This window comes from Cydia splendana, chromosome 19 (genome assembly GCF_910591565.1).
Source record: "Cydia splendana chromosome 19, ilCydSple1.2, whole genome shotgun sequence".
Lineage (NCBI taxonomy): Eukaryota > Metazoa > Arthropoda > Insecta > Lepidoptera > Tortricidae > Cydia > Cydia splendana.
This window is the reverse complement of record NC_085978.1, coordinates 4,190,361-4,212,097: the sequence shown is the minus strand read 5'-3', so window position 1 is coordinate 4,212,097 and position 21,737 is coordinate 4,190,361. Positions and strand designations below refer to the sequence as shown.

Sequence of the window (21,737 nt, the reverse complement as noted above, 5' to 3'; positions counted from 1 at the left end):
CGACACAACATTTTCAATAAAAAAAGATTTAGTACATTTTTAGCAGGGATCAATATTTAAAAAGATAATAAAGAGGGAAAGTTAATTATAATAAATTCTAAGGTTCCTTGTTTTTATTTTTTCGTTAATAATTTGAAAAGTATGACTCATAGCAAAAACAAATTTTACACAAATAATAAACATAAAATTTCCTACAAGAAACATGTAGAACACTTTTCGCTAGGATCAATATTTAAAAAGACCAAGCATCCGGTAAGTCAATTATAATCAATTTTAAAGTCCCTTTTTAGTTTTTTGTAAATAACTCGTAAACGGTGTCCCATAGCACAATAGGTTTTTATGAATAAATAATCTCCATAAAATTTTCTGCAAAAAACATCTGTTATGTATGCACGTTTGCGTCTGTGTGTGTGGCTGCGCCCACCTTAACCGTTACCGTTAGCTACACAATAAACTAGTGCGAATAGAGCAGCCCGTGGTTTCACTCGTGTCCTCGTACTCATCACTGGCGACGAATCGGTTAAATTCCACGTGTTTCGCGATAAAATAAAATGTCTAGTGCTAATTTCGGTGTGTTGGATACCTTTGATCATAACGTTCAAAGTTGGAACAGCTACAAAGGCCGATTACAGCAGTATTTTATCGCAAATGATATAGATAATGCGAAAGATGCGACGGGAATAAAAAGACGGGCCATATTGCTAACAGCACTCAAGGAAGAAACGTACAAGCTTGCAGCTGATTTGGTCCTGCCAAAGCAACTGGACAGCGTGCCTTATGAAGATATTATAAAACTTCTGGACAACCATTTCACACCTAAGCGGGTTGGATTCGGCGAACGCCACAAATTCTACGCCGCGGTGCAGCAGGCCGGCGAGACTCATACACAATGGGCCGCTCGGCTGCGAGGACTCACCGCTTATTGTAGTTTCAGCAACGTGGAAGAGGCATTACGCGATCGGTTTATCATGGGTTTGCTTCCAGGCCTTGAAAAGGAAAAATTGTATGCGCAAAACATCTCCGTGCTGACGCTAGCGAAAGCGGTCGAGTTCGCCGAAAACATTCGCTGTGCGCGTGCCGGGGCCACCGCAGCTGGTATTACGCCTTCTTCGAGCGACGTTTACAAAATCGCGTCCAATAAACAGCAAAATAAGTCTGACGAGAAAGTGAAGTGTTCAAAATGCGGCTATACTAATCATAAAGTGTCGGAGTGTCGGTTCACTAATTACGTATGCAAAAAGTGCAAAGTGAAGGGTCATTTAGGTAGAATGTGCCCTAGTGTTAAATATTTGGATATTAATTACGATGGCGAGGACGACGACGGTAAGTTGTACAATATTCGTTCTCACAAGGGGAAACCCATGGTCGAAACGGTTTCTATTCTGGGCAAAGACATTCAATTTGAAGTGGATACCGGGGCTGCTGTTTCCGTGATATCTCCAAGTTTTTATAAAACGCATTTCAATAACATTCCATTGTCACCTGCAAAAAAAGGTCTGCATGGATATACCAGTTATAAATTAGCGTGCGCGGGTATGTTGCAGTTGCCAATCACGTATTCTGGTGCTACCCATACGTTGGATGTATATGTCGTATATGACGGTTCGGCCCCGATACTGGGCAGAGATTTTATTTCTAAATTTGAATTGGAATTAGCCCCCATCCATTGTAACAAAATTAATGCCGTTGAACAAAACTTCCCACAGCTGTTTTCGGACAACTTAGGGTGTTTTAATAAATATCGGGTTAAATTAACTTTAAAGGAAGGTTCTCAACCGATATTTTTTAAAGCACGCCCTGTAGCTTTCGCCTTACGGGATAAACTAAGTAAAGAAATCGATAGGTTGGTCGATTTAAAAGTCCTGGTTCCCGTAGAACATTCAGAGTACGCCTCTCCAGTTGTACCCGTACTAAAGCGTAATGGTTCCGTAAGATTGTGCGCGGATTACTCAGTTAGTATCAACAAGCAATTAGTCATTGAACATTATCCCTTACCGACTGCTAACGAGTTATTTGCTAAGTTACATGGAGGACAGAAGTTCTCTAAACTAGATTTATCCATGGCTTACAATCAGCTGATGTTATGCGAGGAATCTCAAAATTTAACCTGTATAAATACACATCGCGGATTATTTAAATATACTCGTTTAATTTTTGGGCTCAGTAGTGCTCCGGCAATTTTCCAACGCGCAATGGACGAACTGCTGGCCGGCATGGAGGGCGTGCTGTGCCTGCTGGACGACGTGCTGGTCACGGGTCGAGACGACCAGGAACATGTGGCCAGGTTAGTTAGTGTTTTACAGAGGTTACAGAACGCAGGCCTGACCTTACAAAAGGAAAAATGTGAATTTTTTAAGAGTGAAGTTAGTTACCTAGGTTATGTAATTAACAAAGACGGGTTGAAAAAATCTGCTGATAAAGTAAAAGCCATTGTTAACGCACCTGTACCTGATAGTGTCAATCAACTTCAATCCTTTTTAGGGTTGGTTAATTATTACAGAAATTTTGTTCCCAGTGCGTCCAGCATTTTGAGTCCCCTGTATGACCTGCTAAAGAAGGGAGTCAAATGGACTTGGACCACTATTCACGAAGAGGCTTTTAATAAAATAAAAACCTGCCTCGCGTCCGACCAAATGCTAGCGCATTACAATCCTGAAGCCCAGTTGGTTTTAACAGCTGATGCGTCACCTCACGGACTAGGTTGTATTTTATCGCTAATTGAGTCGAACGGCCAGGAAAGACCAATTTCCTATGCGTCACGCACCCTGAATGCCGCTGAAAAGCGATATTCTCAAATTCAAAAGGAAGCCACTGCCCTCGTTTTCGCAGTACGTAGATTTCATCAGTATCTGTATGGTAGGTCCAAACCCTTCATATTACGAACCGATCACAAACCTTTAATCACGATATTTGGACCGCACCGGGGAATACCGGAAGTCTCCGCGAATCGCCTGCAGAGATATGCTATTTTTCTAAGTAGTTACAACTACAAAATAGAATTCGTTCGTAGTGCAGACAATAGCGCGGATTACTTGTCTCGGGCTTGCGCGCCAGAAGGGGAGGGGCAGGGGAGCGCGGGGGCAGCAAACTCGTGCTGCGAGCTCGGCGCCGCCGCCGCCTCCACGGACACTAGCGAGCGCGCAGCATATGTGTGTTTCGTGGTAGAAGGTAGCTTGCCAGTAACATTACAAGAATTACGCGACGAAACACGCAAAGATGTAACCTTGAGTCAAGTAATTAAATATACGCAGGAAGGTTGGCCTAAGAAAATAGATAATTTAAAATTAAAGCCATTCCATTTATGTAGTACACAGCTGTCAGTGGAAAATGGATGCTTAATGCGGGGCCATAAGGTCGTGATTCCTGAGAACTTACGGTACAAAGTTTTATCAGAATTACACGCTTCTCATTTAGGGATAGTGAAAACTAAGGCGGAAGCCCGTTCGCGATTCTGGTTCCCAGGTATAGACGAAGCTATCGAAACGTTAATAGGTACTTGCGACATATGTATCCAACTACGGCCGGCACCAGCGCGCGCGCCACTAGCGCATTGGAAATTTCCGCCACAGGCATTTTTCCGTTTACATATTGATTTCTGTGGTCCAATAAATGGTCGGTCATACTTAGTGGTAGTTGACGCTTATACCAAGTGGGTGGAAGTATTTGACATGAATAATTCAACCACTTCCACCGCCGTTATAGAAAAGCTATACGAATACATGTCTAGATATGGCCTGCCTCACACTATTGTAAGTGACAATGGAACGGCTTTTTGTTCACAACAATTTGTTGATTTCTGTTCGTTAAACGGCATATCACATGTGACGTCCCCACCTACCATGCACCTAGCAACGGGCAGGCGGAAAGTTACGTCAAAGTATTTAAAAGGGGATTAAAATCTTGTTTACTTTCGAGCACCAATATCAAAGAAAACAAAATTAAATTACTTAAATATATGTTCGATTATAGAAACTCCATACATTCGACCACAGGGTTCTCGCCTGCACAGCTTGTTTTTGGTCGAAAATTAAGATCTCGACTTGATTTATTAAATCCCGTTATCTTGCCGCCGTCGTCATCGTCTATCGCCTTATCTGATGTTGTTGCAAATAAACAGTCCTTGCAGAATAATAAACAAAACAGGAAAAGTAAACCAGTTTTTAAACAAGGCGATATAGTATTATATAAACAGTTTAAAGGCAATAATAAATGTGTTTGGGGTAAGGGGATAGTTATTAAGAAAATAGGACGAGTCTTATATAAAATAAAAGACATTTCTTCTACTTTAACGGTAAAAAGGCATACAAATCAACTTATGCCACTGAAAGGGACGATTACCAACTGGAATGAAAATGAGTATGACGACATACCTGTACCGCCTGTAACAATGTCGAGGGACGTCGATACACCGCCGCCAGCGCCGTCGCCTCCGCCGCCGCCAGCGCCGTCGCCGCCACTTCCGCCGGCCCAACCTTCGCCGCCTTCTCAGCGGACCCTGCCGCTGTCGCCTCCATCGACGAGTGAGATCCTAGATACTAGGCCGGTTTCTCCACCACTTGACGACGAACACGAGGCTCCATCTACGAGTACACCGTGTAACTCACCATCACCTCCGACGGCTCGTCAGACAGGAAGCCCGTCATATTTCTATGTGGGGGAGAAAAGGGACAATCGAAGACCAGATACTGTCGACCCAGCAGGGCATGAGCATCCGGCTCCACCGATTGCCGGTACCTCGGACGAGGATGAATTCCAAGAAGCGATCGAGGAACCTCGACCAGGCGAGCCTCATAGGGATCCACCACCAGTGGTGAACCCCAGAATAAGATTGCGTAACCGTCCCAAGGTCAATTATAAAATATAGGTCACTAGAATATTGTTATTTTCTAGTTTAGAGATAATATTTATACTAGGGGAAGGAAATGTTATGTATGCACGTTTGCGTCTGTGTGTGTGGCTGCGCCCACCTTAACCGTTACCGTTAGCTACACAATAAACTAGTGCGAATAGAGCAGCCCGTGGTTTCACTCGTGTCCTCGTACTCATCAACATCTGAACACTTTTCTCTAGGATCCATATTTAAAACGATATTAAAGGAAGAAAGTTAATCACATTCAGTTCACAAGTCGCTTTTTTTTTCGTAAATAACTCGTAAACGGTTGCAACGGGGGCAGTTGTAAAAAATATTATACGTAAATATTGAACATAAAATTGTCCACAAAAAAGGTTTTGTACACTTTTTCGCTACGATCAATATTTAATGAGGTATTAAAGGGGGTAAGTTAATTATAATCAATTTCCAGGTCCCTATTTTAAGTTTTTCGTAAATGACTCGTAAACGGTGGCCCATAGCAAAATAGGTTCTTAATGTTAACTAACCCCCCTTGGCTAAAAAGTGGCCTCCATGTTTAAAATTCATTTGTTTACGTAAGATGTCCGTCTTTGGGTCACGAATTTACATGTGTGTACCAAATTTCAACTTAATTGGTCCAGTACTTTTGAAGAAAATGGGCTGTGACAGACGGACAGACAGACAGACAGTCGCAAGAGTGATCCTATAAGGGTTCCGTTTTTTCCTTTTGAGGTACGGGACCCTAAAAACTAAAAAAAGTGACATGTGAATTGATTGTAATGAACTTTCTTCCTTTAATATCGTTTTAAATATTGATCCTAGAGAAAAGTGTTCAGATGTTTTTTGCAGGAAATTTTATGTAGATTATTTATTCATAAAACCTATTTTGCTATGGGACACCGTTTACGAGTTATTTACAAAAAACTAAAAAGGGACTTTAAAATTGATTGTAATTAACTTACCGGCTGCTTTGTCTTTTTAAATATTGATCCTAGCGAAAAGTGTTCTACATGTTTCTTGTAGGAAATTTTATGTTTATTATTTATGTGTGATCAACAGGGTAAAGACCGGTAGTGATCACCGAATCGTAAGAGGCACACTGAATATCAATATTAAACTTGAAAGGTCCAGCCTGATGATGTCTACGCTCCGACCTACTCGAGCCCATGTTCAAAACCCCGAAAGCTTTCAACTCGAGCTCTCGCTTTGCTTGCCTAGAGAACTTGGCTTCAGTGGACGAAATCAACGACGGGCTAGTGGAAACTGTCCACACAGTAGGGTCTAAGTTTTTTAGACCCCGCCGTAAAGATAGACCTCAGAAATTGACCGAGCAAACCTTAAACCTCATGGCTGAACGACGCTCGCTACAGTTGCAGTCTCCCGATGACGCGGAGTCATATAGGCAGCTCAATAGACGTATATCTAAGTCCTTGCGACATGATCTGCGTCTCTTTAATACTAACCGTATTAAAGAGACTATTGAGCGAAACCAAGGCTCCAAAGTGTTCGCAAAGGACAAAGCAACGCAAGCAAAGCAAGGGTCTATTGGGCAAAGCCAGCTGACAAAGCTGAAACGGGAAGATGGCAGCATAGCGTCGAGCAAAGCGGAGGTTTTAGGTGAGATCGAGAGGTTCTATGGACAGTTATACACTTCGATCGCAAAGCCCGTTGACAGCTTGGTAGGAGGTCCAAGAGCCAAGCTGTCCCGACATTATACCGAAGATATCCCGGACATCAGTCTGTACGAGATTAGGATGGCCCTGAAGCAGCTTAAGAACAACAAGGCGCCGGGCAAAGACGAAATCACTTCAGAGCTTCTGAGAGCGGGTGGAACACCGGTACTTAAAGTCCTCCAGAAGCTCTTTAATTCCGCCTTGTCCGAGGGCATAACGCCTGAAACATGGAATAGAGGCGAGGTGGTGTTGTTCTTCAAAAAAGGTGATAACAACCTATTGAAGAACTACAGACCCATCACGCTTCTGAGCCATGTCTATAAGCTGTTTTCAAGGGTCATCACGAACCGTCTCGAACACAGACTTGATGACTTCCAGCCTCCCGAACAAGCCGGTTTCCGAAAAGGCTATAGTACCATAGACCACATCCATACGCTGCTGCAAGTTATACAGAAGACCGAAGAGTATAACTTGCCATTATGCTTAGCGTTTGTGGACTATGAGAAAGCCTTCGATTCGGTGGAAACATGGGCGGTGCTTGTCTCTTCAGCGATGCCATATTGACTATCGGTACATCGAAGTGTTGAAGTGTTTGTATAATAACGCCACCATGTCGGTCCGAGTACAGGAGCAGAGCACGAGGGCGATTCCATTGCAAAGAGGCGTAAGGCAGGGAGACGTTATCTCTCCGAAACTGTTTACTGCCGTAATGGAAGACGCCTTCAAGCTCCTGGAATGGGAAGGACTTGGCATCAACATCAACGGCGAATACATCACTCACCTTCGGTTTGCCGACGATATCGTAGTCATGGCAAAGTCGATGGAGGAACTCAGCATGATGCTCGATGACCTCGACCGAGTTTCACAACGGGTGGGCTTGAAAATGAACATGGACAAGACGAAACTTATGTCAAATGCCAATGTTGTGCCCATCTCAGTCTCTGTTGGGAACTCGGTACTCGAAGTTGTTGACTCGTACATTAGGGTGGATCGAAATTTTTTTTCTTCGATTTTGCCTAAGGCGGAGTTGTAAAAAGATAGTCTAGGGAAACATAATTAAATGTTCGTATGGACACTTTTCGAAATTATTAGTAGAAGTACTGCCGCAAGCCATCTGAAATATTGCCAAAAAAATAAAAATCTTGTTTACAATTTTTGTAGGAAAAATATATTTTATAATGAAATTACAGTTTTTATTGACATTTTACATGCTTATAATATCAAAATACCAAATTAAAACAAACAAATACGTAGTACCTAATCAATTTGCACGTTAGATTTCTTCTGAAATTCAGAGTACAATTATGCAATTTTGTAGTCTTTTTTCGTATTAAATGCAGGCATTACGCGACAAGAATCAAGCTTATTTTGTATCCACCCTTCTCGTTTCTCTAGACCACATACAGCAGTACAAGATTCTGTTACTATTTTTATGCTCCTTTCAGTAGCTTGAGTGTGGCAGGGCATCAAACAGAACTTGGGTAAGATTTTAATTTCCACTAATTTCAAATCAGTAAGGCACTGGGAAATAATATCTGTCTCGAACTGTTTCGTCACTGGTGGTTCAGATACCTGTTTCCAATCAATCAAATCGTAATATTCTTCGGCTCTGAAGTTAAACTTTGGCAATCCAAATACTCTGATAGGCTCAGAGTCTGAAGAGCTTTCTCTGGATTTGATGATACGCTTAAGAGCCAACGCTCGGACATGAAATCTATTATCAGCTAACATGGCTATTAAAATATTTTCACCATGGCCGAAATATCCATTGCGTTGAATTACAGGATCAATCACCTTCTTAAGATTGTTTGGGAGGTATCGTGTCAGCTTAATTGTTTCGTGTAAGTGTTTGGCTCCAATAATACATGACGGTTGAGTTTTTACATTGAACCACATTGGAGCGTATACTTTCAACACAAAATGCGTCAGAATTAACAGGTTTCTTGATGGGGTCTCGGTTGACATATAAAGCCTGAGTATCCTGTTAGCAGTTGTCAGCCATCGTGAATGACAAATTTTCCCTGGATTTCATCACAATTTCCTTATTGGATTGCACGACAGATTTCCAGAAGGTATAACTGATCTGTACTGAGATCGGTGCGGGTCTTAGTAATATCGGGAAGTTGGCATTCTATAGCAGAAAATTGTGTTACAGGAAGTTGTTCGCAGTTATTTAATGCTTTTCCTATTTTGCCAGTAAAACTTCTGGGACCTGTAGTTGTGCCATCAAGATGCTGAAAAAGATGTCTCAAAGGTAACTCATTGGCATGCAGCTGGCAAACTAACCATTGAAGAGGGCGTTCAAGTTTATTTTCGAGTATCCTGATAATACCTCCTCTTACCCCAGTATTAACTGCAGTGCCATCACATCCAACCGCTACAATTTGTTTTATATCCAAGGGTTTTACTTGTAAGTAGGAATGCAAGTTAGTTGCGATAGTTTTTGCGTCACATGCATCAGGTGTTATGTGGCCAATGTATTTGGATCCGGGTTCTCGGAGCAAAGTTATGTGCTCTTCCGTTACAACCCTCCTTCGACCATCGTCAATAACCATTGTTTTGTCTTTGCGTCCGTCAAATGAGATACAAATAAAGGAGTCATCACAGTCAGGAATATTTTGTGTCGCTAAGTTCCTAGTATTTGCACGGGCTCGACGAATCTTGTTCCGATCGATAACATTTGCTGTGTCATTCTCATTTATGAAACCCAGGTCTTGCAAAGTAGCTGAAACAATGGAAGCTCCTGCCCGATCTGAGATCCCGTATCGATCCAATATTTTAGCCACAGCGGGAAAGGCACTATTTGCTGGTTGAATGCTTTCAGACACAGTGGATGAAGATGATACTTCCTCAGTATTTTGTTGATTTTGCCCAGGTAAAATTCTGACCTTTTTTTCTTGAGGTTGACTGTCTACAATTTTACATTTTTCCAAATATAAATCCCATTTACGTTGTTTTTCAATATCATCCAGGTTTTTTTTTGTACTTTTTCTATCTAACGAACCAATCCCCATTTTTCTGTGACTTCTTTGATCAATCAAAAATTCTATCTCTTTTTTAGGTATCCTTCGTGTTTTCTCACAGAAACAGGTTTCTAATAAGTTACACCTACAAGTCGCAATATCAAACAACACGTTACTATCTCTTTGAAATTTACTGAGCTTGTTTTTGAAGGACGCGACATTTTTTCTGCTCTGGTATGATTTAATTATATCACGATATTTACTGTGATAAGCTTTTATTCTTGCTAAGATAGCACGTCGTTCCACTATTGGTATAGATGCTTTCATCCATATGTGTTCGATATCGGTTGCAACAATGTTACTTGTTTCCTTCACCAAATCTTGGAAACGTTTCGTCGAAGATTTAGAAACGTAAATAAAATGTTCCATCATATCACGGTATGTCGGTAAAGTATATTTTGGTAATTCCTTGCCAGTACCAAACACAGGACACACTTTATCACGATTACGCAAACTCATTATTACATTAGGCAATAGAAATTCAAAACAACTAATAACAATACAGTGCAAGACGTTGGCGGATCAAAATTAAAAACGCTGGTAGTATAACATTGATGCTAAAATTAAGTCAAGCTATTATGAGGGTACTTTGATATTTTTTTAGAATAATGCAGCAACAATTTATTTTTAATATATAAAGATGTATTTGATTATTCAGAAAACGTTTTATAAGTGGTATAGTATATTAACAGAGTCCGTGTAACAAGGATATCATGAAGTGAAATTTTTGATATATGAAAATACTTTATTGGGCTTGCGGCAGTAGTTAAAATTATCCAATCTTGCTCATATTCGACATTAGCTTTATTTTGCCATCACATTAACTTTCTGGAGGCCCGCCATTTTGAAATTCGAAAAAAAAAAACTTTTTCATACAAAGGCGATCTACCCTATCGTACATCTACCTAGGACAAGTAGTCCAATTAGGTAGGTCCAACTTCGAGAAAGAGGTCAACCGCCGAATCCAACTCGGTTGGGCAGCGTTCGGGAAACTACGTAATGTCTTTTCGTCCGACATACCTCAGTGCCTCAAGACGAAAGTCTTTAATCAATGTGTGTTACCAGTGATGACTTACGGCTCCGAAACGTGGTCTTTCACTACCGGCCTCATCTCAAAACTCAAAGTCGCTCAACGAGCTATGGAGAGGGCTATGCTCGGAGTTTCTCTACGTGATCGAATCAGAAATTAAGAGATCCGTAGACGAACTAAAGTCACCGACATAGCCCACCGGATTAGCAAGCTGAAGTGGCAATGGGCAGGCCACATTGCACGCAGAGAAGATGGCCGATGGGGTCGAAATGTGCTCGAGTAGAGACCACGGACTAGCAAGCGCAGCGTAGGACGTCCACCCACAAGATGGACAGACGATCTTGTTAAGGTCGCCGGAAGACGCTGGATGCGGGTCGCTTCCAACCGGCACGTATGGAGGTCCAAGGGGGAGGCCTATGTTCAGCAGTGGACGGCTTATGGCTGAGATGATGATGATGATGATGATTTATGTGTAAGATTTGTTTTTGCTATGAGTCATACTTTTCAAATTATTAACGAAAAAATAAAAACAAGGAACCTTAGAATTTATTATAATTAACTTTCCCTCTTTATTATCTTTTTAAATATTGATCCCTGCTAAAAATGTACTGAATCTTTTTTATTGAAAATTTTGTGTAGATTATTAGTTCATTTTTTTTATATTGGCCACCGTTTACGAGTTATTTACGAAAAACTAAAAAAAGGGACCTTTAATATCACATATCTCACTTCCAGTCAAGAATTCGATCAAGCAACCGGCAAATTCGGATTCAGCGGGGTCTAATTAGGTTAAAAAACCCGGTTGCCAAAAAGTAATATGTTTTGTCAGTAGAAATCGATTTTTATAAAAATGTGACCAGTCTAAATTATTCAATTTGATTAATTTTATAGCCTTTTAAAATATGTTTACACAATTTATCAATCGTGACTGAATTCCGGATTGGTTAGATGGGTGTGTGCCTTTGCTGCCCAACTTGTTATAAAATGACAATATGACGGACGAATGTCTGAAATGTCACCGTATTTAAGAATTATTTTGCTTTTCTTCGTAAGTATGTTGAAAAACATTGTGTGTATAACATATTTGCATATTTATACTGTGATTACCCATTTTATGAAACGTCCGCTAAACTAGCACAGGTCCGACGCTGACAGTGGTCACGGGCGTACTGGCGTGAGGAATAGGCGCAAGGTATTGCCGCGTAGGGTGTAATTTAGTAGGCAAAATGTTGAATTCATCAAATGATGAATGAAAAAATTAACGTATCGATAAAAGGACAAGCAATAATGAAGATTTACTTAAAAGCTATCGACTGAAGTAAGTTTCATATACATTTTCGTCCTAGTACTTCTAACATAAGGAAATAAAGACAGTGTTAGGCATGTTTTCAACTTAAGATTCTATCGAGAAAATAATGAGCCGTCGTGTTTCTGACAAGCAATAACGTAGTTCAAGGACTTATACATACTAGAAAATAATGCATGAAATCCTTGTAAAAGTCTGTAAATATGGTGGTGGTAATCAAAGAAACTTAATTGCTAAATTGGAAATCAAAATAACTAAAATGGGCCAGAATCACCAATTTTAAACTACTACGTTTAGTGCTCATCGATGTTAGTGTCGTAAGCGCCATCGACAATAAGGTCCCTTTTCATAGATAATACCACATATACCTACATATAGGCAGGCGACCAGGCGTGGCTCACACGTGTCTCCGCGATTTCGTCGTGTCGCGACAAGTAGGTAGCTACAAGTAAATCCGTCCCACACACCAATTTTGATGGCTAGCCATAGGCCGCGCGTGTACCTAGCGGTCATATCTGTCCTAATCGTAACAGACGCGTTTTGTTAGAGAGTGAATCTTCTGTACTACTTACTTTTTTTGGATGAACATCATCAAACATAATTAACACCCACACGGTAGGGAAGCAGTCGGTACAGGGTCTTCCTGGTATCGTCCATATATTTAGGCTAAGCGTATGCCGAGACGCAGGCGACGCAGTTCACGCAGCGCTGCGCAGAGCAGATTTTGTAAAGTATGGAACGTCCTTGCGCTGCAACGTGCGTATATAGCTAAAGGACGTTCTATACTTTACAAAATCTGCTCAGCGCTGCGCTGCGTGAACTGCGTGGCCTGCGTCTCAGCATACGCTTAGCCTTAGAGCCGCCGGGCGCCGCTAGCAGGTCTTTATACTGCCAGGTGCTTTAAGGACTGGGATTGCTGCTGGTATACTTGGAGTGGTCATAATCTTACCCAGGCCCATCTTCCCTGATGAACATCTCATGGTAGGGGAACTGTCTGTGCAGATCCTTCCTAATCTCGTCCATACATTTAGGGTCGCCGGGCGACGCCAGGTTTTTTTACGGGATGCTTTAAGGAGCCACGCTCTAGGACTGATTTATACCCGGATTGAATTATAAAAGTCTTACCCCGGTCCTTCTTCCCTGATGAACATCTCATGGTAGGGGAACTGTCTGTGCAGGTCCTTCCTGATGTCGTCCATACATTTCGGGTCGCCGGGCGCCGCCAGCAGCTCCTCGTATTCTGTGGGGTGCTTCTTCATGAGGAGTTCACCGCCGCAGAGGTAGAGCCACGCTCTGGGTCGGACTGATGCTGGTATACCTGGAGTACAAATAATAATTATGTTGGTGGTTATTTCTTCTTGTTATTCCATCCCGTTGACTAAGAGACAACAGTGGCACAGTTTGTTAGAAGAAATGTATCACGCTCTCCTAACATGCTGCGGCTCCGGATCCCTTCGTTTGACATAATTATTGAAAGTCATAATGTAATGTTTGTCAGATCATCATTAGTCATAAATGTCATAATTCCGAAACAGATAACTTTTCAGGATTTTCGTAAGGTTGTCCTATTAAGTAGATAGTTTAGGTTAGGTTGGGTTTGTTTTATGGCAATCCTGAAAAGTTCTCGTTTCTGAGAAAAACCTAATTATGACTAACTAAAATGCGGACAAACAGTTGATACCTACATTATGACTTAAAATTGACTTAGAATTGAGACCCTCTGGCTCATTATATGTATAAACTAAAACAGCTTTGATATTAAAGTACCTAACTTAAATGCATAAAATATAACGGGTTTGCGTTTGATTTCAAACGTTTCCTTATACTGACGCCAATTGTTATAATAACTTTCTATTGTCAAGACACAAAGTGGAACGAAGAAATTTCAAATATGTACCTGCAGAAAACCGTTGAATGGCTGCCCTAGGCCTCCTAGGGGAATTTAAAGTCCCAAGGTTTCATTTGTTTACCGATAGAATATTTTTTTACATTTAAATTTACGAAAATATTCAGCAATTATTCGTTTTAGCTCTCTGATGTGCTAAAACTAGAAATAATATAAAGCAATATTTAAACGTAACGTTTTGACTAAAATTTGGCAAGCAGAATAAGTACTTAACCTATATTACATGGATTATGATATTTTATCCCGGGAAGCATCCCTTGAGGTTGTAACATGGGGGATAAAACTATTACGGGACACGTGCAGGCCTAGCAGGATAGGAGCATACATGCAGCCTATCGATTTTTACGCGGGCGAACTCGCGGGCAAAGGCTAGTTATTATAATGATATATTTGACCTCGGATGTACAGGACGTATCTAACATAAGTAGCGCCAGTTTCGCTAAGGAATTTTCTTCAATCATCATATCCGGATAGCTCCAGTCTATTCAAGGTAACCGCAATAGGCAACTAGAGCATACGTGTTATTTTTTTATATAATAAACAAATAACGGATTCATAATAATTAGCTGTGGGAATAGTAAATAAATAACATAGCGGTCTAAAAATATTTATTCCCTAGAATATACTTAGAACTCCACGAAGACTTATGAAAGCTAATGAAGAATCTTAGTTAATTTTCTCTATGTATCTAGAGGTAACAAATGATTGACAGACATTGTTCAAATTGAGGTTGGACAGACACTGAAGTTTTAATAAACCTACCTAATTCATTGTTCCATCGATATCTCTCTTGTCAATTTAATTTCTAAATAGATATTTTCTTCTTATTATATAGGACTTATTTTCCAAATCATCTAAGGTTCGAATATTGTTTGCATTAATGCACTTTTATCGTACTTATATCTTAAATAATATATTTGACCTCGGATGTACAGGACGTATCTAACATAAATAGCGCCACTTTCGCTAATAAATTTTCTTCAATCATCATTTTCTAAAATATATATTGTTCCATGCGTCACTCTCTGAACTATAATGCTACATACCTGTTAGAAAACCACGGTCACGATAGAAGCACGACCATCATATTCCTACCATATCCATAAAGGCCCTTTTGGCATGACCATAAAAATATATAATAAAATCCCAAACGAAATCAAAGAAATAAATAATTATACTAACTTTAAAAATGCATTAAAAACTTACCTAGTAAAAAAAGCGTACTACACATTAAATGATTTTTTAACGAAAATATGGATGAATAACGTTACTGGCAGTACCGGAACAGATAAGAGATAAGTTTGGAAAAAAGGTTCCAAGAGAGACCATATAAATCATACATTAGCCCTTAGGAACTGGCTTAAGCCTATGGTGCATGTTATCTCATAAGAGTCATAAGTTAGTGTTAAGTATATTGCTACACCCTTACAGGGTTCATGTGGAACTATACTAGTAGTTTTTAAGAACTGTATACTAATATGAGTGCAATAAACAATTCTGATTCTGATTCTGATCCTACTGGATAATGTGACATTTCTCACCTTTTCTGCATCTCTCCCGCACTTTCTTGTAGTTCTTGCTCATGAAGGCCTCCCACTTGTTGAGCATGCGCAGCCATTTCTGCTCCCGTTTCAGTATCGTGCTCGGAGACACGGTCCTTTTGCTGTAACAATGAAAACACTGCATTTAGCGGCATGGACAAAAGATCGTTTTTTGTAATCATCGTTATACTATACCAAAAAGAATAGATAGTATAGAAGGGTCCTGTCATTGTAAATTTTGTAGTCACTGTAAATTTACTGCCATCTATCGACACACGACTAAAACTCAAAATGAAAACGTATAAAGTTATCAAAACATGTATATATATGGATAAATGATTTTATTATTTTTATATCATTTTGATCCATGTTCATTCACTGATATCTATGTGTTAAAATTGTTAAATATGAAACGGTGTCGTCACGCCATCTAGCCGAGGATAGGCTAAAGGTGTGTGCGCCATCTATTCGAGAATGACTTTTGCTTCAATTCCGAGGCACGTTTTTTCCTTAGACTTTATTCGTCTTATACGAAGTTACATATGTCTTTGACTACACCTACAGATACAGACTACAGTAAAATTAGACCGAAGAAGGCGAGATCTTCAAAATCTAAACACAACTACTATATACGTAGAAAGTTCAAATTATTTAATTACTAGCTTTTGCCCGCGATTTCGTCTGCGTGGAATTAGTGACAGCAGCTAAAGTAGGTATATTATTATTATTATTAATTCATTTATTCATATAAACAGGGTGACCACTATTTCCTACAACTAAAATTCCCTGACTTTTCCCGGTTTTCCAGGCGTTTTTTCAAGTTTTTCCCTGACCATAATCTTAAATGTAATAAATATAAAATATATAATTGGAATACATTTTTGCGCTTTTGCAGAATTATCTGCTAGCAAATCACAATTTATAAATATTGTTCAATGAAATAATACAAAAACGTAAATAATAAGAAGTAGTATCTGAATAGCTCAGTTGGTAAGAGCGAAAGCATAGTTAGACGGAAGTCGTGGGTTCACATCCTACTTCAGGTGACGTTTTTGTACTGTTTCATTGCATTTAAAAATTGTAATTTGCTATCATACAGTTCTTACAGTTACCCAATAATTCATTTAATTTTTGACCATTATTATTAAAAGCTAGGTATACAGGAAAAACCAATTGAAACAGTAGGTACCTCTGACTACTGAATTTATTGGATATTAAATGTAAGTATCATATAATATAATCGAGCCGCGTGGATCTTTTTTTTTTCATTATTTATTTTGTCTATACCGCCGTGGTAGAGTCAGACCAAGAAAAGTCTGCAGCGGATTTGATAGCCCACGCAGTGCAAGTGTTATTTTAAACGTCAAACTTCTATGAAATTATGACGTATAAATAACACTTGCACTGCGTGGGCTATCAAATGCGCTGCTGACTTTTCTTGGTCCGACTCTAGGATATAGCGTCATAAACGCGTCTTTGCGCAATTATAGACTCTTGCGAAAGATTTTCCACTAATATCTCCTTATTGATGGAAAAGCCACGCTCAGCACTATAAGCGTTTCCGTGGGATAACACCATGACCATTTTTATTAAAGTTTGCATGTCTTTATTTTCCTTTTTTATCAAACCGAGCCAAACATCATCCAGTCGGTGACCATCCTTAATGGAAAATTGTTTCATTGATTTCTCAAATTCAGGTGATTTACAAATATCATTGCAGACCATAGAAGGTAGGATCGTATAGAAGTGGTATACGCGTGCCTCCGTGAGGGACAAAACATACGCAAATGCGACACTGTGATTGGTCGAATTCATTTGTTGCCCACCATAATCCATACTAAATTTACGGTGGGGAACAAATAAAATGTGAGACTGTGACAAGGACACACAATAATAGCTCTTTCGCTGCTACTCCTACTGAAAGATACATAAGACTATCCTGTTCGGTCACTTCTCCCCACCCTCATGCCAGATTCAGTTTTAATACTAGATTCATGTTGCAGACACTTTTGGCGTTATCTGCTTCATATCCTGAAAGTCGGTTATTTTTGACAAATATGTCCAACACTTTATCGAGCCTCTCTCGTCGGAATTCTGCATTGACTGCGATTGCGGGATCGAAACAAGATATTCCCTTAGTCAAAGCATACGAAATAATTTTAGTGGCGCGATCAACAACGCTGACGTTCTCGAGCCAACGTACAGTCGCCATCAGATATATCGGAGCGGCCGAGATGCTCAAAAATATCTGAACACGCACTCTAACGCCTTGACAATAGAGGCGTGTTCAGATATTTGTTAGCGCCTTATCCGCCCCGATATATCTGATGGCGACTGTACGTACTGCACAAAAATTTAATGGGAATGTACTCGAGCCTGAAAACCTTGTATAGTCTTCACGTCGCGCGGGGCTATAGCAGAATAGGTAGTATAGATAACGTAAAAACACTACAACCTTCCATCCCGAGGCTTTCAGTGATTTTTTAAACGCATTGTTGAGATTATGAAGTCCACAACTCCCCATGTTGAGCAGAATTGGGTCACCTGCTTCGCCCTTACTTTTGAGTTTGGACTTTAGGTCTTGCAAAAAAATATTTTATTTACATTAGGGCCATCCATCGAAACCTGCAATATTTTTTTTGTGTCATTGCCATCAGTCGTGGCAAGAAAAGCCTCCAACAAATCAGCAGCAGTTGCGTGCCCCAGAAAAGCTGAGCCGTAATATCTACTTCGGACTTGGTTTTTCTCATTGTCCCAATAACGGAAAAAGATGTCCATCTGCCCTTTCTGAGCAACTTTATTAAGGGATCCGTCAAAGCCTATGGTAACGACATCACAATCAGAACATGCTTCTTTTAATTGTCGAAAAAAATATGGCGTCCGTAGGTATACAACAGTGTAGGCTATTTTTGTTCATTGAAAGCGCATTTTTTTTGCGATATCAGAGTCCGGAATCATCAGAGGAAAGAGATCCACGGCTTGTCCACCGCTCCTTTGTTAGCTATGACTTAGTACTTGATACAAACACCAAATGATTTCAGCCTTCGTAACTTCGTCCTTAATCAGCATTGTCATTATAACACGTTTTTCTTTAATATTAGTGTGATGTGATAGAGTGATCGCATTTACCTACTACAGTAGATATTTATAATGTTTGGAGATGGTAAAATTATAATTTGTTTTTTTATTATGTACTTATATTATGTACAATCGACGTCAAAGATATTTATGTTTACACTTTTGCACCTTACTCCTTTGAAACAAGGCGAAAAATGTAAAGATATCTTTGACGTCGACTGACTTTGACAGAGACAATTTTTATTCCCTGACCTCCATTAAATTTCCCTGACAATTCCCTGACTTTTCCATGACTAGCGAAATTCCCTGACTTTTCCCGGTTTTCCCGGTTTTCCAGAAAGTGGCCACCCTGTATAAACAATTACAATGATACATATATACAATAAATGCGCCAAACTGTAGTAACCAGTTTGTTGGCGCGCCGCCCTCAACTCTTACTTAATATTAAGGTAAATGTTTACAATCGTGACTTATAGCGACCGGATAATGCTAAAGGCCTGCGCAAACCGGCGGAGCGCAGCGCAGATCACTTTAAAATTATCAATGTATTTTCTTCCCTATTTCAATTACCTTCAGGTACAAATTTAAATGCATTGAGACCGACCTCGGAGCATCACGGAGGATTGTTACTCCGCGGCATCGAGGAGCACGCTAGAGGATACCGCGGCGGTAGGCGCCGGCATGCCGCGGCATCCCCCGGCATGCGCCGAGGCCTCCCGATTGCGCTGGAGTAGCGCCGGGACGACGGGGGAGAACTCGTGCACACTAGTCACTAATCCCTTGTGATAGAGTACATCGCGGCGGCATGCCGCGGCATCCCCCGGCCTGCGCCGAAGTGCTCCCTGGTGCGCCAGCCGCCAGCGCTCGGACTGGCGGGGGATTTTACCTCGCCGGTGTGCACTGCGCGGCGTAAATCCTCCTCGGTGATCTGCGCTGCGCTCCGCCGGTTTGCGCTGGCCTTAATAGCAATCATTCAATTCTCGCATTGCTGACTTCAATTATTAGGCAATTCATTAACTCTTTCAATTCCACCCCCCTTTGCACTCTCTTCAGGGATGATTTCCGACATAAAAACTATCCTATGTCCTTCCCCGGGACTCAAACTAACTCTATACCAAATTTCAACTAAATCGGTTCAGCGGCTTAAGAGCGCTATTACATTTCGGCGTTGAGCGAGTTTAGGTATTTTACGCGCTGCGGCAGGCCGTGCGAGCTCAGTATGCCGATCCCTTCTACCACACTCGCACTACAATGATGGATTAAACATTCTTGATCCTTCGCGAAGCATATTGAAATCAACCATAACAACACTAACTGTACTTAACTTTTAAAGTTCTAAAACTGTTATTTGGTAAGTACGAAAATACTAAATGCAGTGCAAATGTACATAGGGGCTGTTCATAAATTACGTCATCTATTTTTGACGATTTTTGACATTCCCCACCCCTCAAATCATCCAAAAATCAAGCTTCGGATGAATCTGTTTCCTCCTACGTCATGTTACCATCATCCGATGTCCAGACCCCCCCCCCCCCCACTCCTCCCATTTGAAACGACGTAATTTATGAATAGCCCCATACTCGTACTTATGAAGGTATATTACTCGAAAGAAATTATAGGTACCTACTCGCTTATTTACATGTTTCGTCATTGCATTTGGTACCTATAGGTTGTAAAGTTTGTATCAACGAGGGTTTAAAAACGAACTGGTACTGAGGATCTGATGATGATTAAGGTGGTCACGGATACCAATCAACCATGTAGTAACATGATTAGGCTCGTTTGATTCGTCTCAACAAGATCTTTGACACTGAAGATACACAGGGTCTGATGATGGAGCTGGAAGGTGGCCACGGGTACCAGTCTATCGTGTAACTAAACAACTTCGTGTTTGGGCTCGTTTGATTCGTCTCAACAAGATCTTTGACACTAGGTGATACTCAGAGTCTGATGATGGAGCTGGAAGGTGGTCACCGGTACCAATCAACCATGCAACTAAACCACTTCGTGTTTAGGCTCGTTTTATTCGTTTCAACAAGATCTTTGACACAAGATAGTACTCAGGGTCTGATGTTGGAGCCGGAAGGTGGTCACCGGTACCAATCAACCATGCAACTAAACCACTTCGTGTTTAGGCACGTTTTATTCATCTCAACAAGATCTTTGACACAAGGTAGTACTCATCAGGGTCTGATGATGGAGCGCGAAGGTGGCGACGGGTACCTGTCTATCATCATCAGCTCCATCATCAGACCCTGAGTAGTATCTTGTGTCAAACATCTTATTGCGACGAATCAAACGAGCCCAAACACGAAGTAGTTCAGTTACATGGTAGACTGGTACCCGTGGCCACAGTCCAGCTCCATCATCAGACCCTGAGTACTAACTTGTGTCAAAGATCTTGTTGCGACGAATCGAACGAAGCCAAACACGAAGTGGTTTAGTTGCATGGTTGATTGGTACCGGTCACCACCTTCCGGATCCATCATCAGACCCTCAGTACTACCTTGTGTCAAAGATCTTGTTGCGACAAATCAAACGAGCCCAAACACGAAGTGGTTCAGTTACATGGTAGACTGGTACCCGTGGCCACCTTCCAGCTCCATCATCAGATCCTGAGTACTATCTTGTGTCCAAGGTCTTGTTGAGACGAATCAAACGAGCCTAAAGACGAAGTGGTTTAGTTGCATGGTTGATTGGTACCGGTGACCACCTTCCGGCTCCATCATCAGACCCTGAGTATTATCTTGTGCCAAAGATCTTGTTGAGACGAATCAAACGAGCCCAAACACGAAGTGGTTTAGTTGCATGGTTGATTGGTACCGGTGACCACCTTCCGGCTCCATCATCAGACCCTGAGTACTATCTTAAGTCAAAGATCTTGTTGAGACGAATAAAACGAGCCTAAACACGAAGTGGTTTAGTTGCATTGTTGATTGGTACTGGTGACCACCTTCCGGCTCCATCATCAGACCCTGAGTACTATCTTAAGTCAAAGATCTTGTTGAGCCGAATCAAACGAGCCCAAACACGAAGTGGTTTAGTTGCATGGTTGATTGGTACCGGTGACCACCTTCCGGCTCCATCATCAGACCCTGATTAGGGTGAGTACTATCTTGAGTCAAATAAATACATATAGAATGTCAGGTCGTTTCAAATATTTTTAATCCTGTCCGGTAGTTTATTAAACTGTACCATTATAAATTATAATACTATAAAAACAGTGCTAGGATCAAAGTCTCTCGTTGCGGTTTACACGCACACAGTATAGCGTTTTACACGGCGCCCGCCGCACACAATGATAAAAAACCTCGTCGTCGCCGTTGAA

General features: G+C 40.8%; 2 protein-coding genes and 1 long non-coding RNA gene across 3 annotated transcripts in view; 1 reads left to right on the top strand and 2 right to left on the bottom strand.

Moving 5' to 3' along the window:
• Positions 1–21,737, bottom strand: part of LOC134799945 (uncharacterized) — a 280,917-nt gene that overhangs the window by 16,106 nt on the left and 243,074 nt on the right. The window lies entirely within an intron of this gene.
• Positions 1–21,737, bottom strand: part of LOC134799855 (TBC1 domain family member whacked) — a 45,413-nt gene that overhangs the window by 9,975 nt on the left and 13,701 nt on the right. The window contains exons 2-3 of the mRNA XM_063772254.1: positions 15,332–15,453; positions 13,010–13,202 (exon numbers count right to left, since the gene is read on the bottom strand). Of these exons, the coding sequence (XP_063628324.1) occupies positions 13,010–13,202; positions 15,332–15,453 (315 nt within the window). The remainder of the gene's footprint in view (positions 1–13,009; positions 13,203–15,331; positions 15,454–21,737) is intronic.
• On the top strand, positions 407–4,267 carry LOC134799854 (uncharacterized). Its single transcript, XM_063772253.1, has 2 exons — positions 407–1,323; positions 4,118–4,267. The coding sequence occupies exons 1-2, from the start codon at positions 552–554 to the stop codon at positions 4,129–4,131; spliced, it is 786 nt and encodes a 261-aa protein (XP_063628323.1). The 5' UTR covers positions 407–551; the 3' UTR covers positions 4,132–4,267.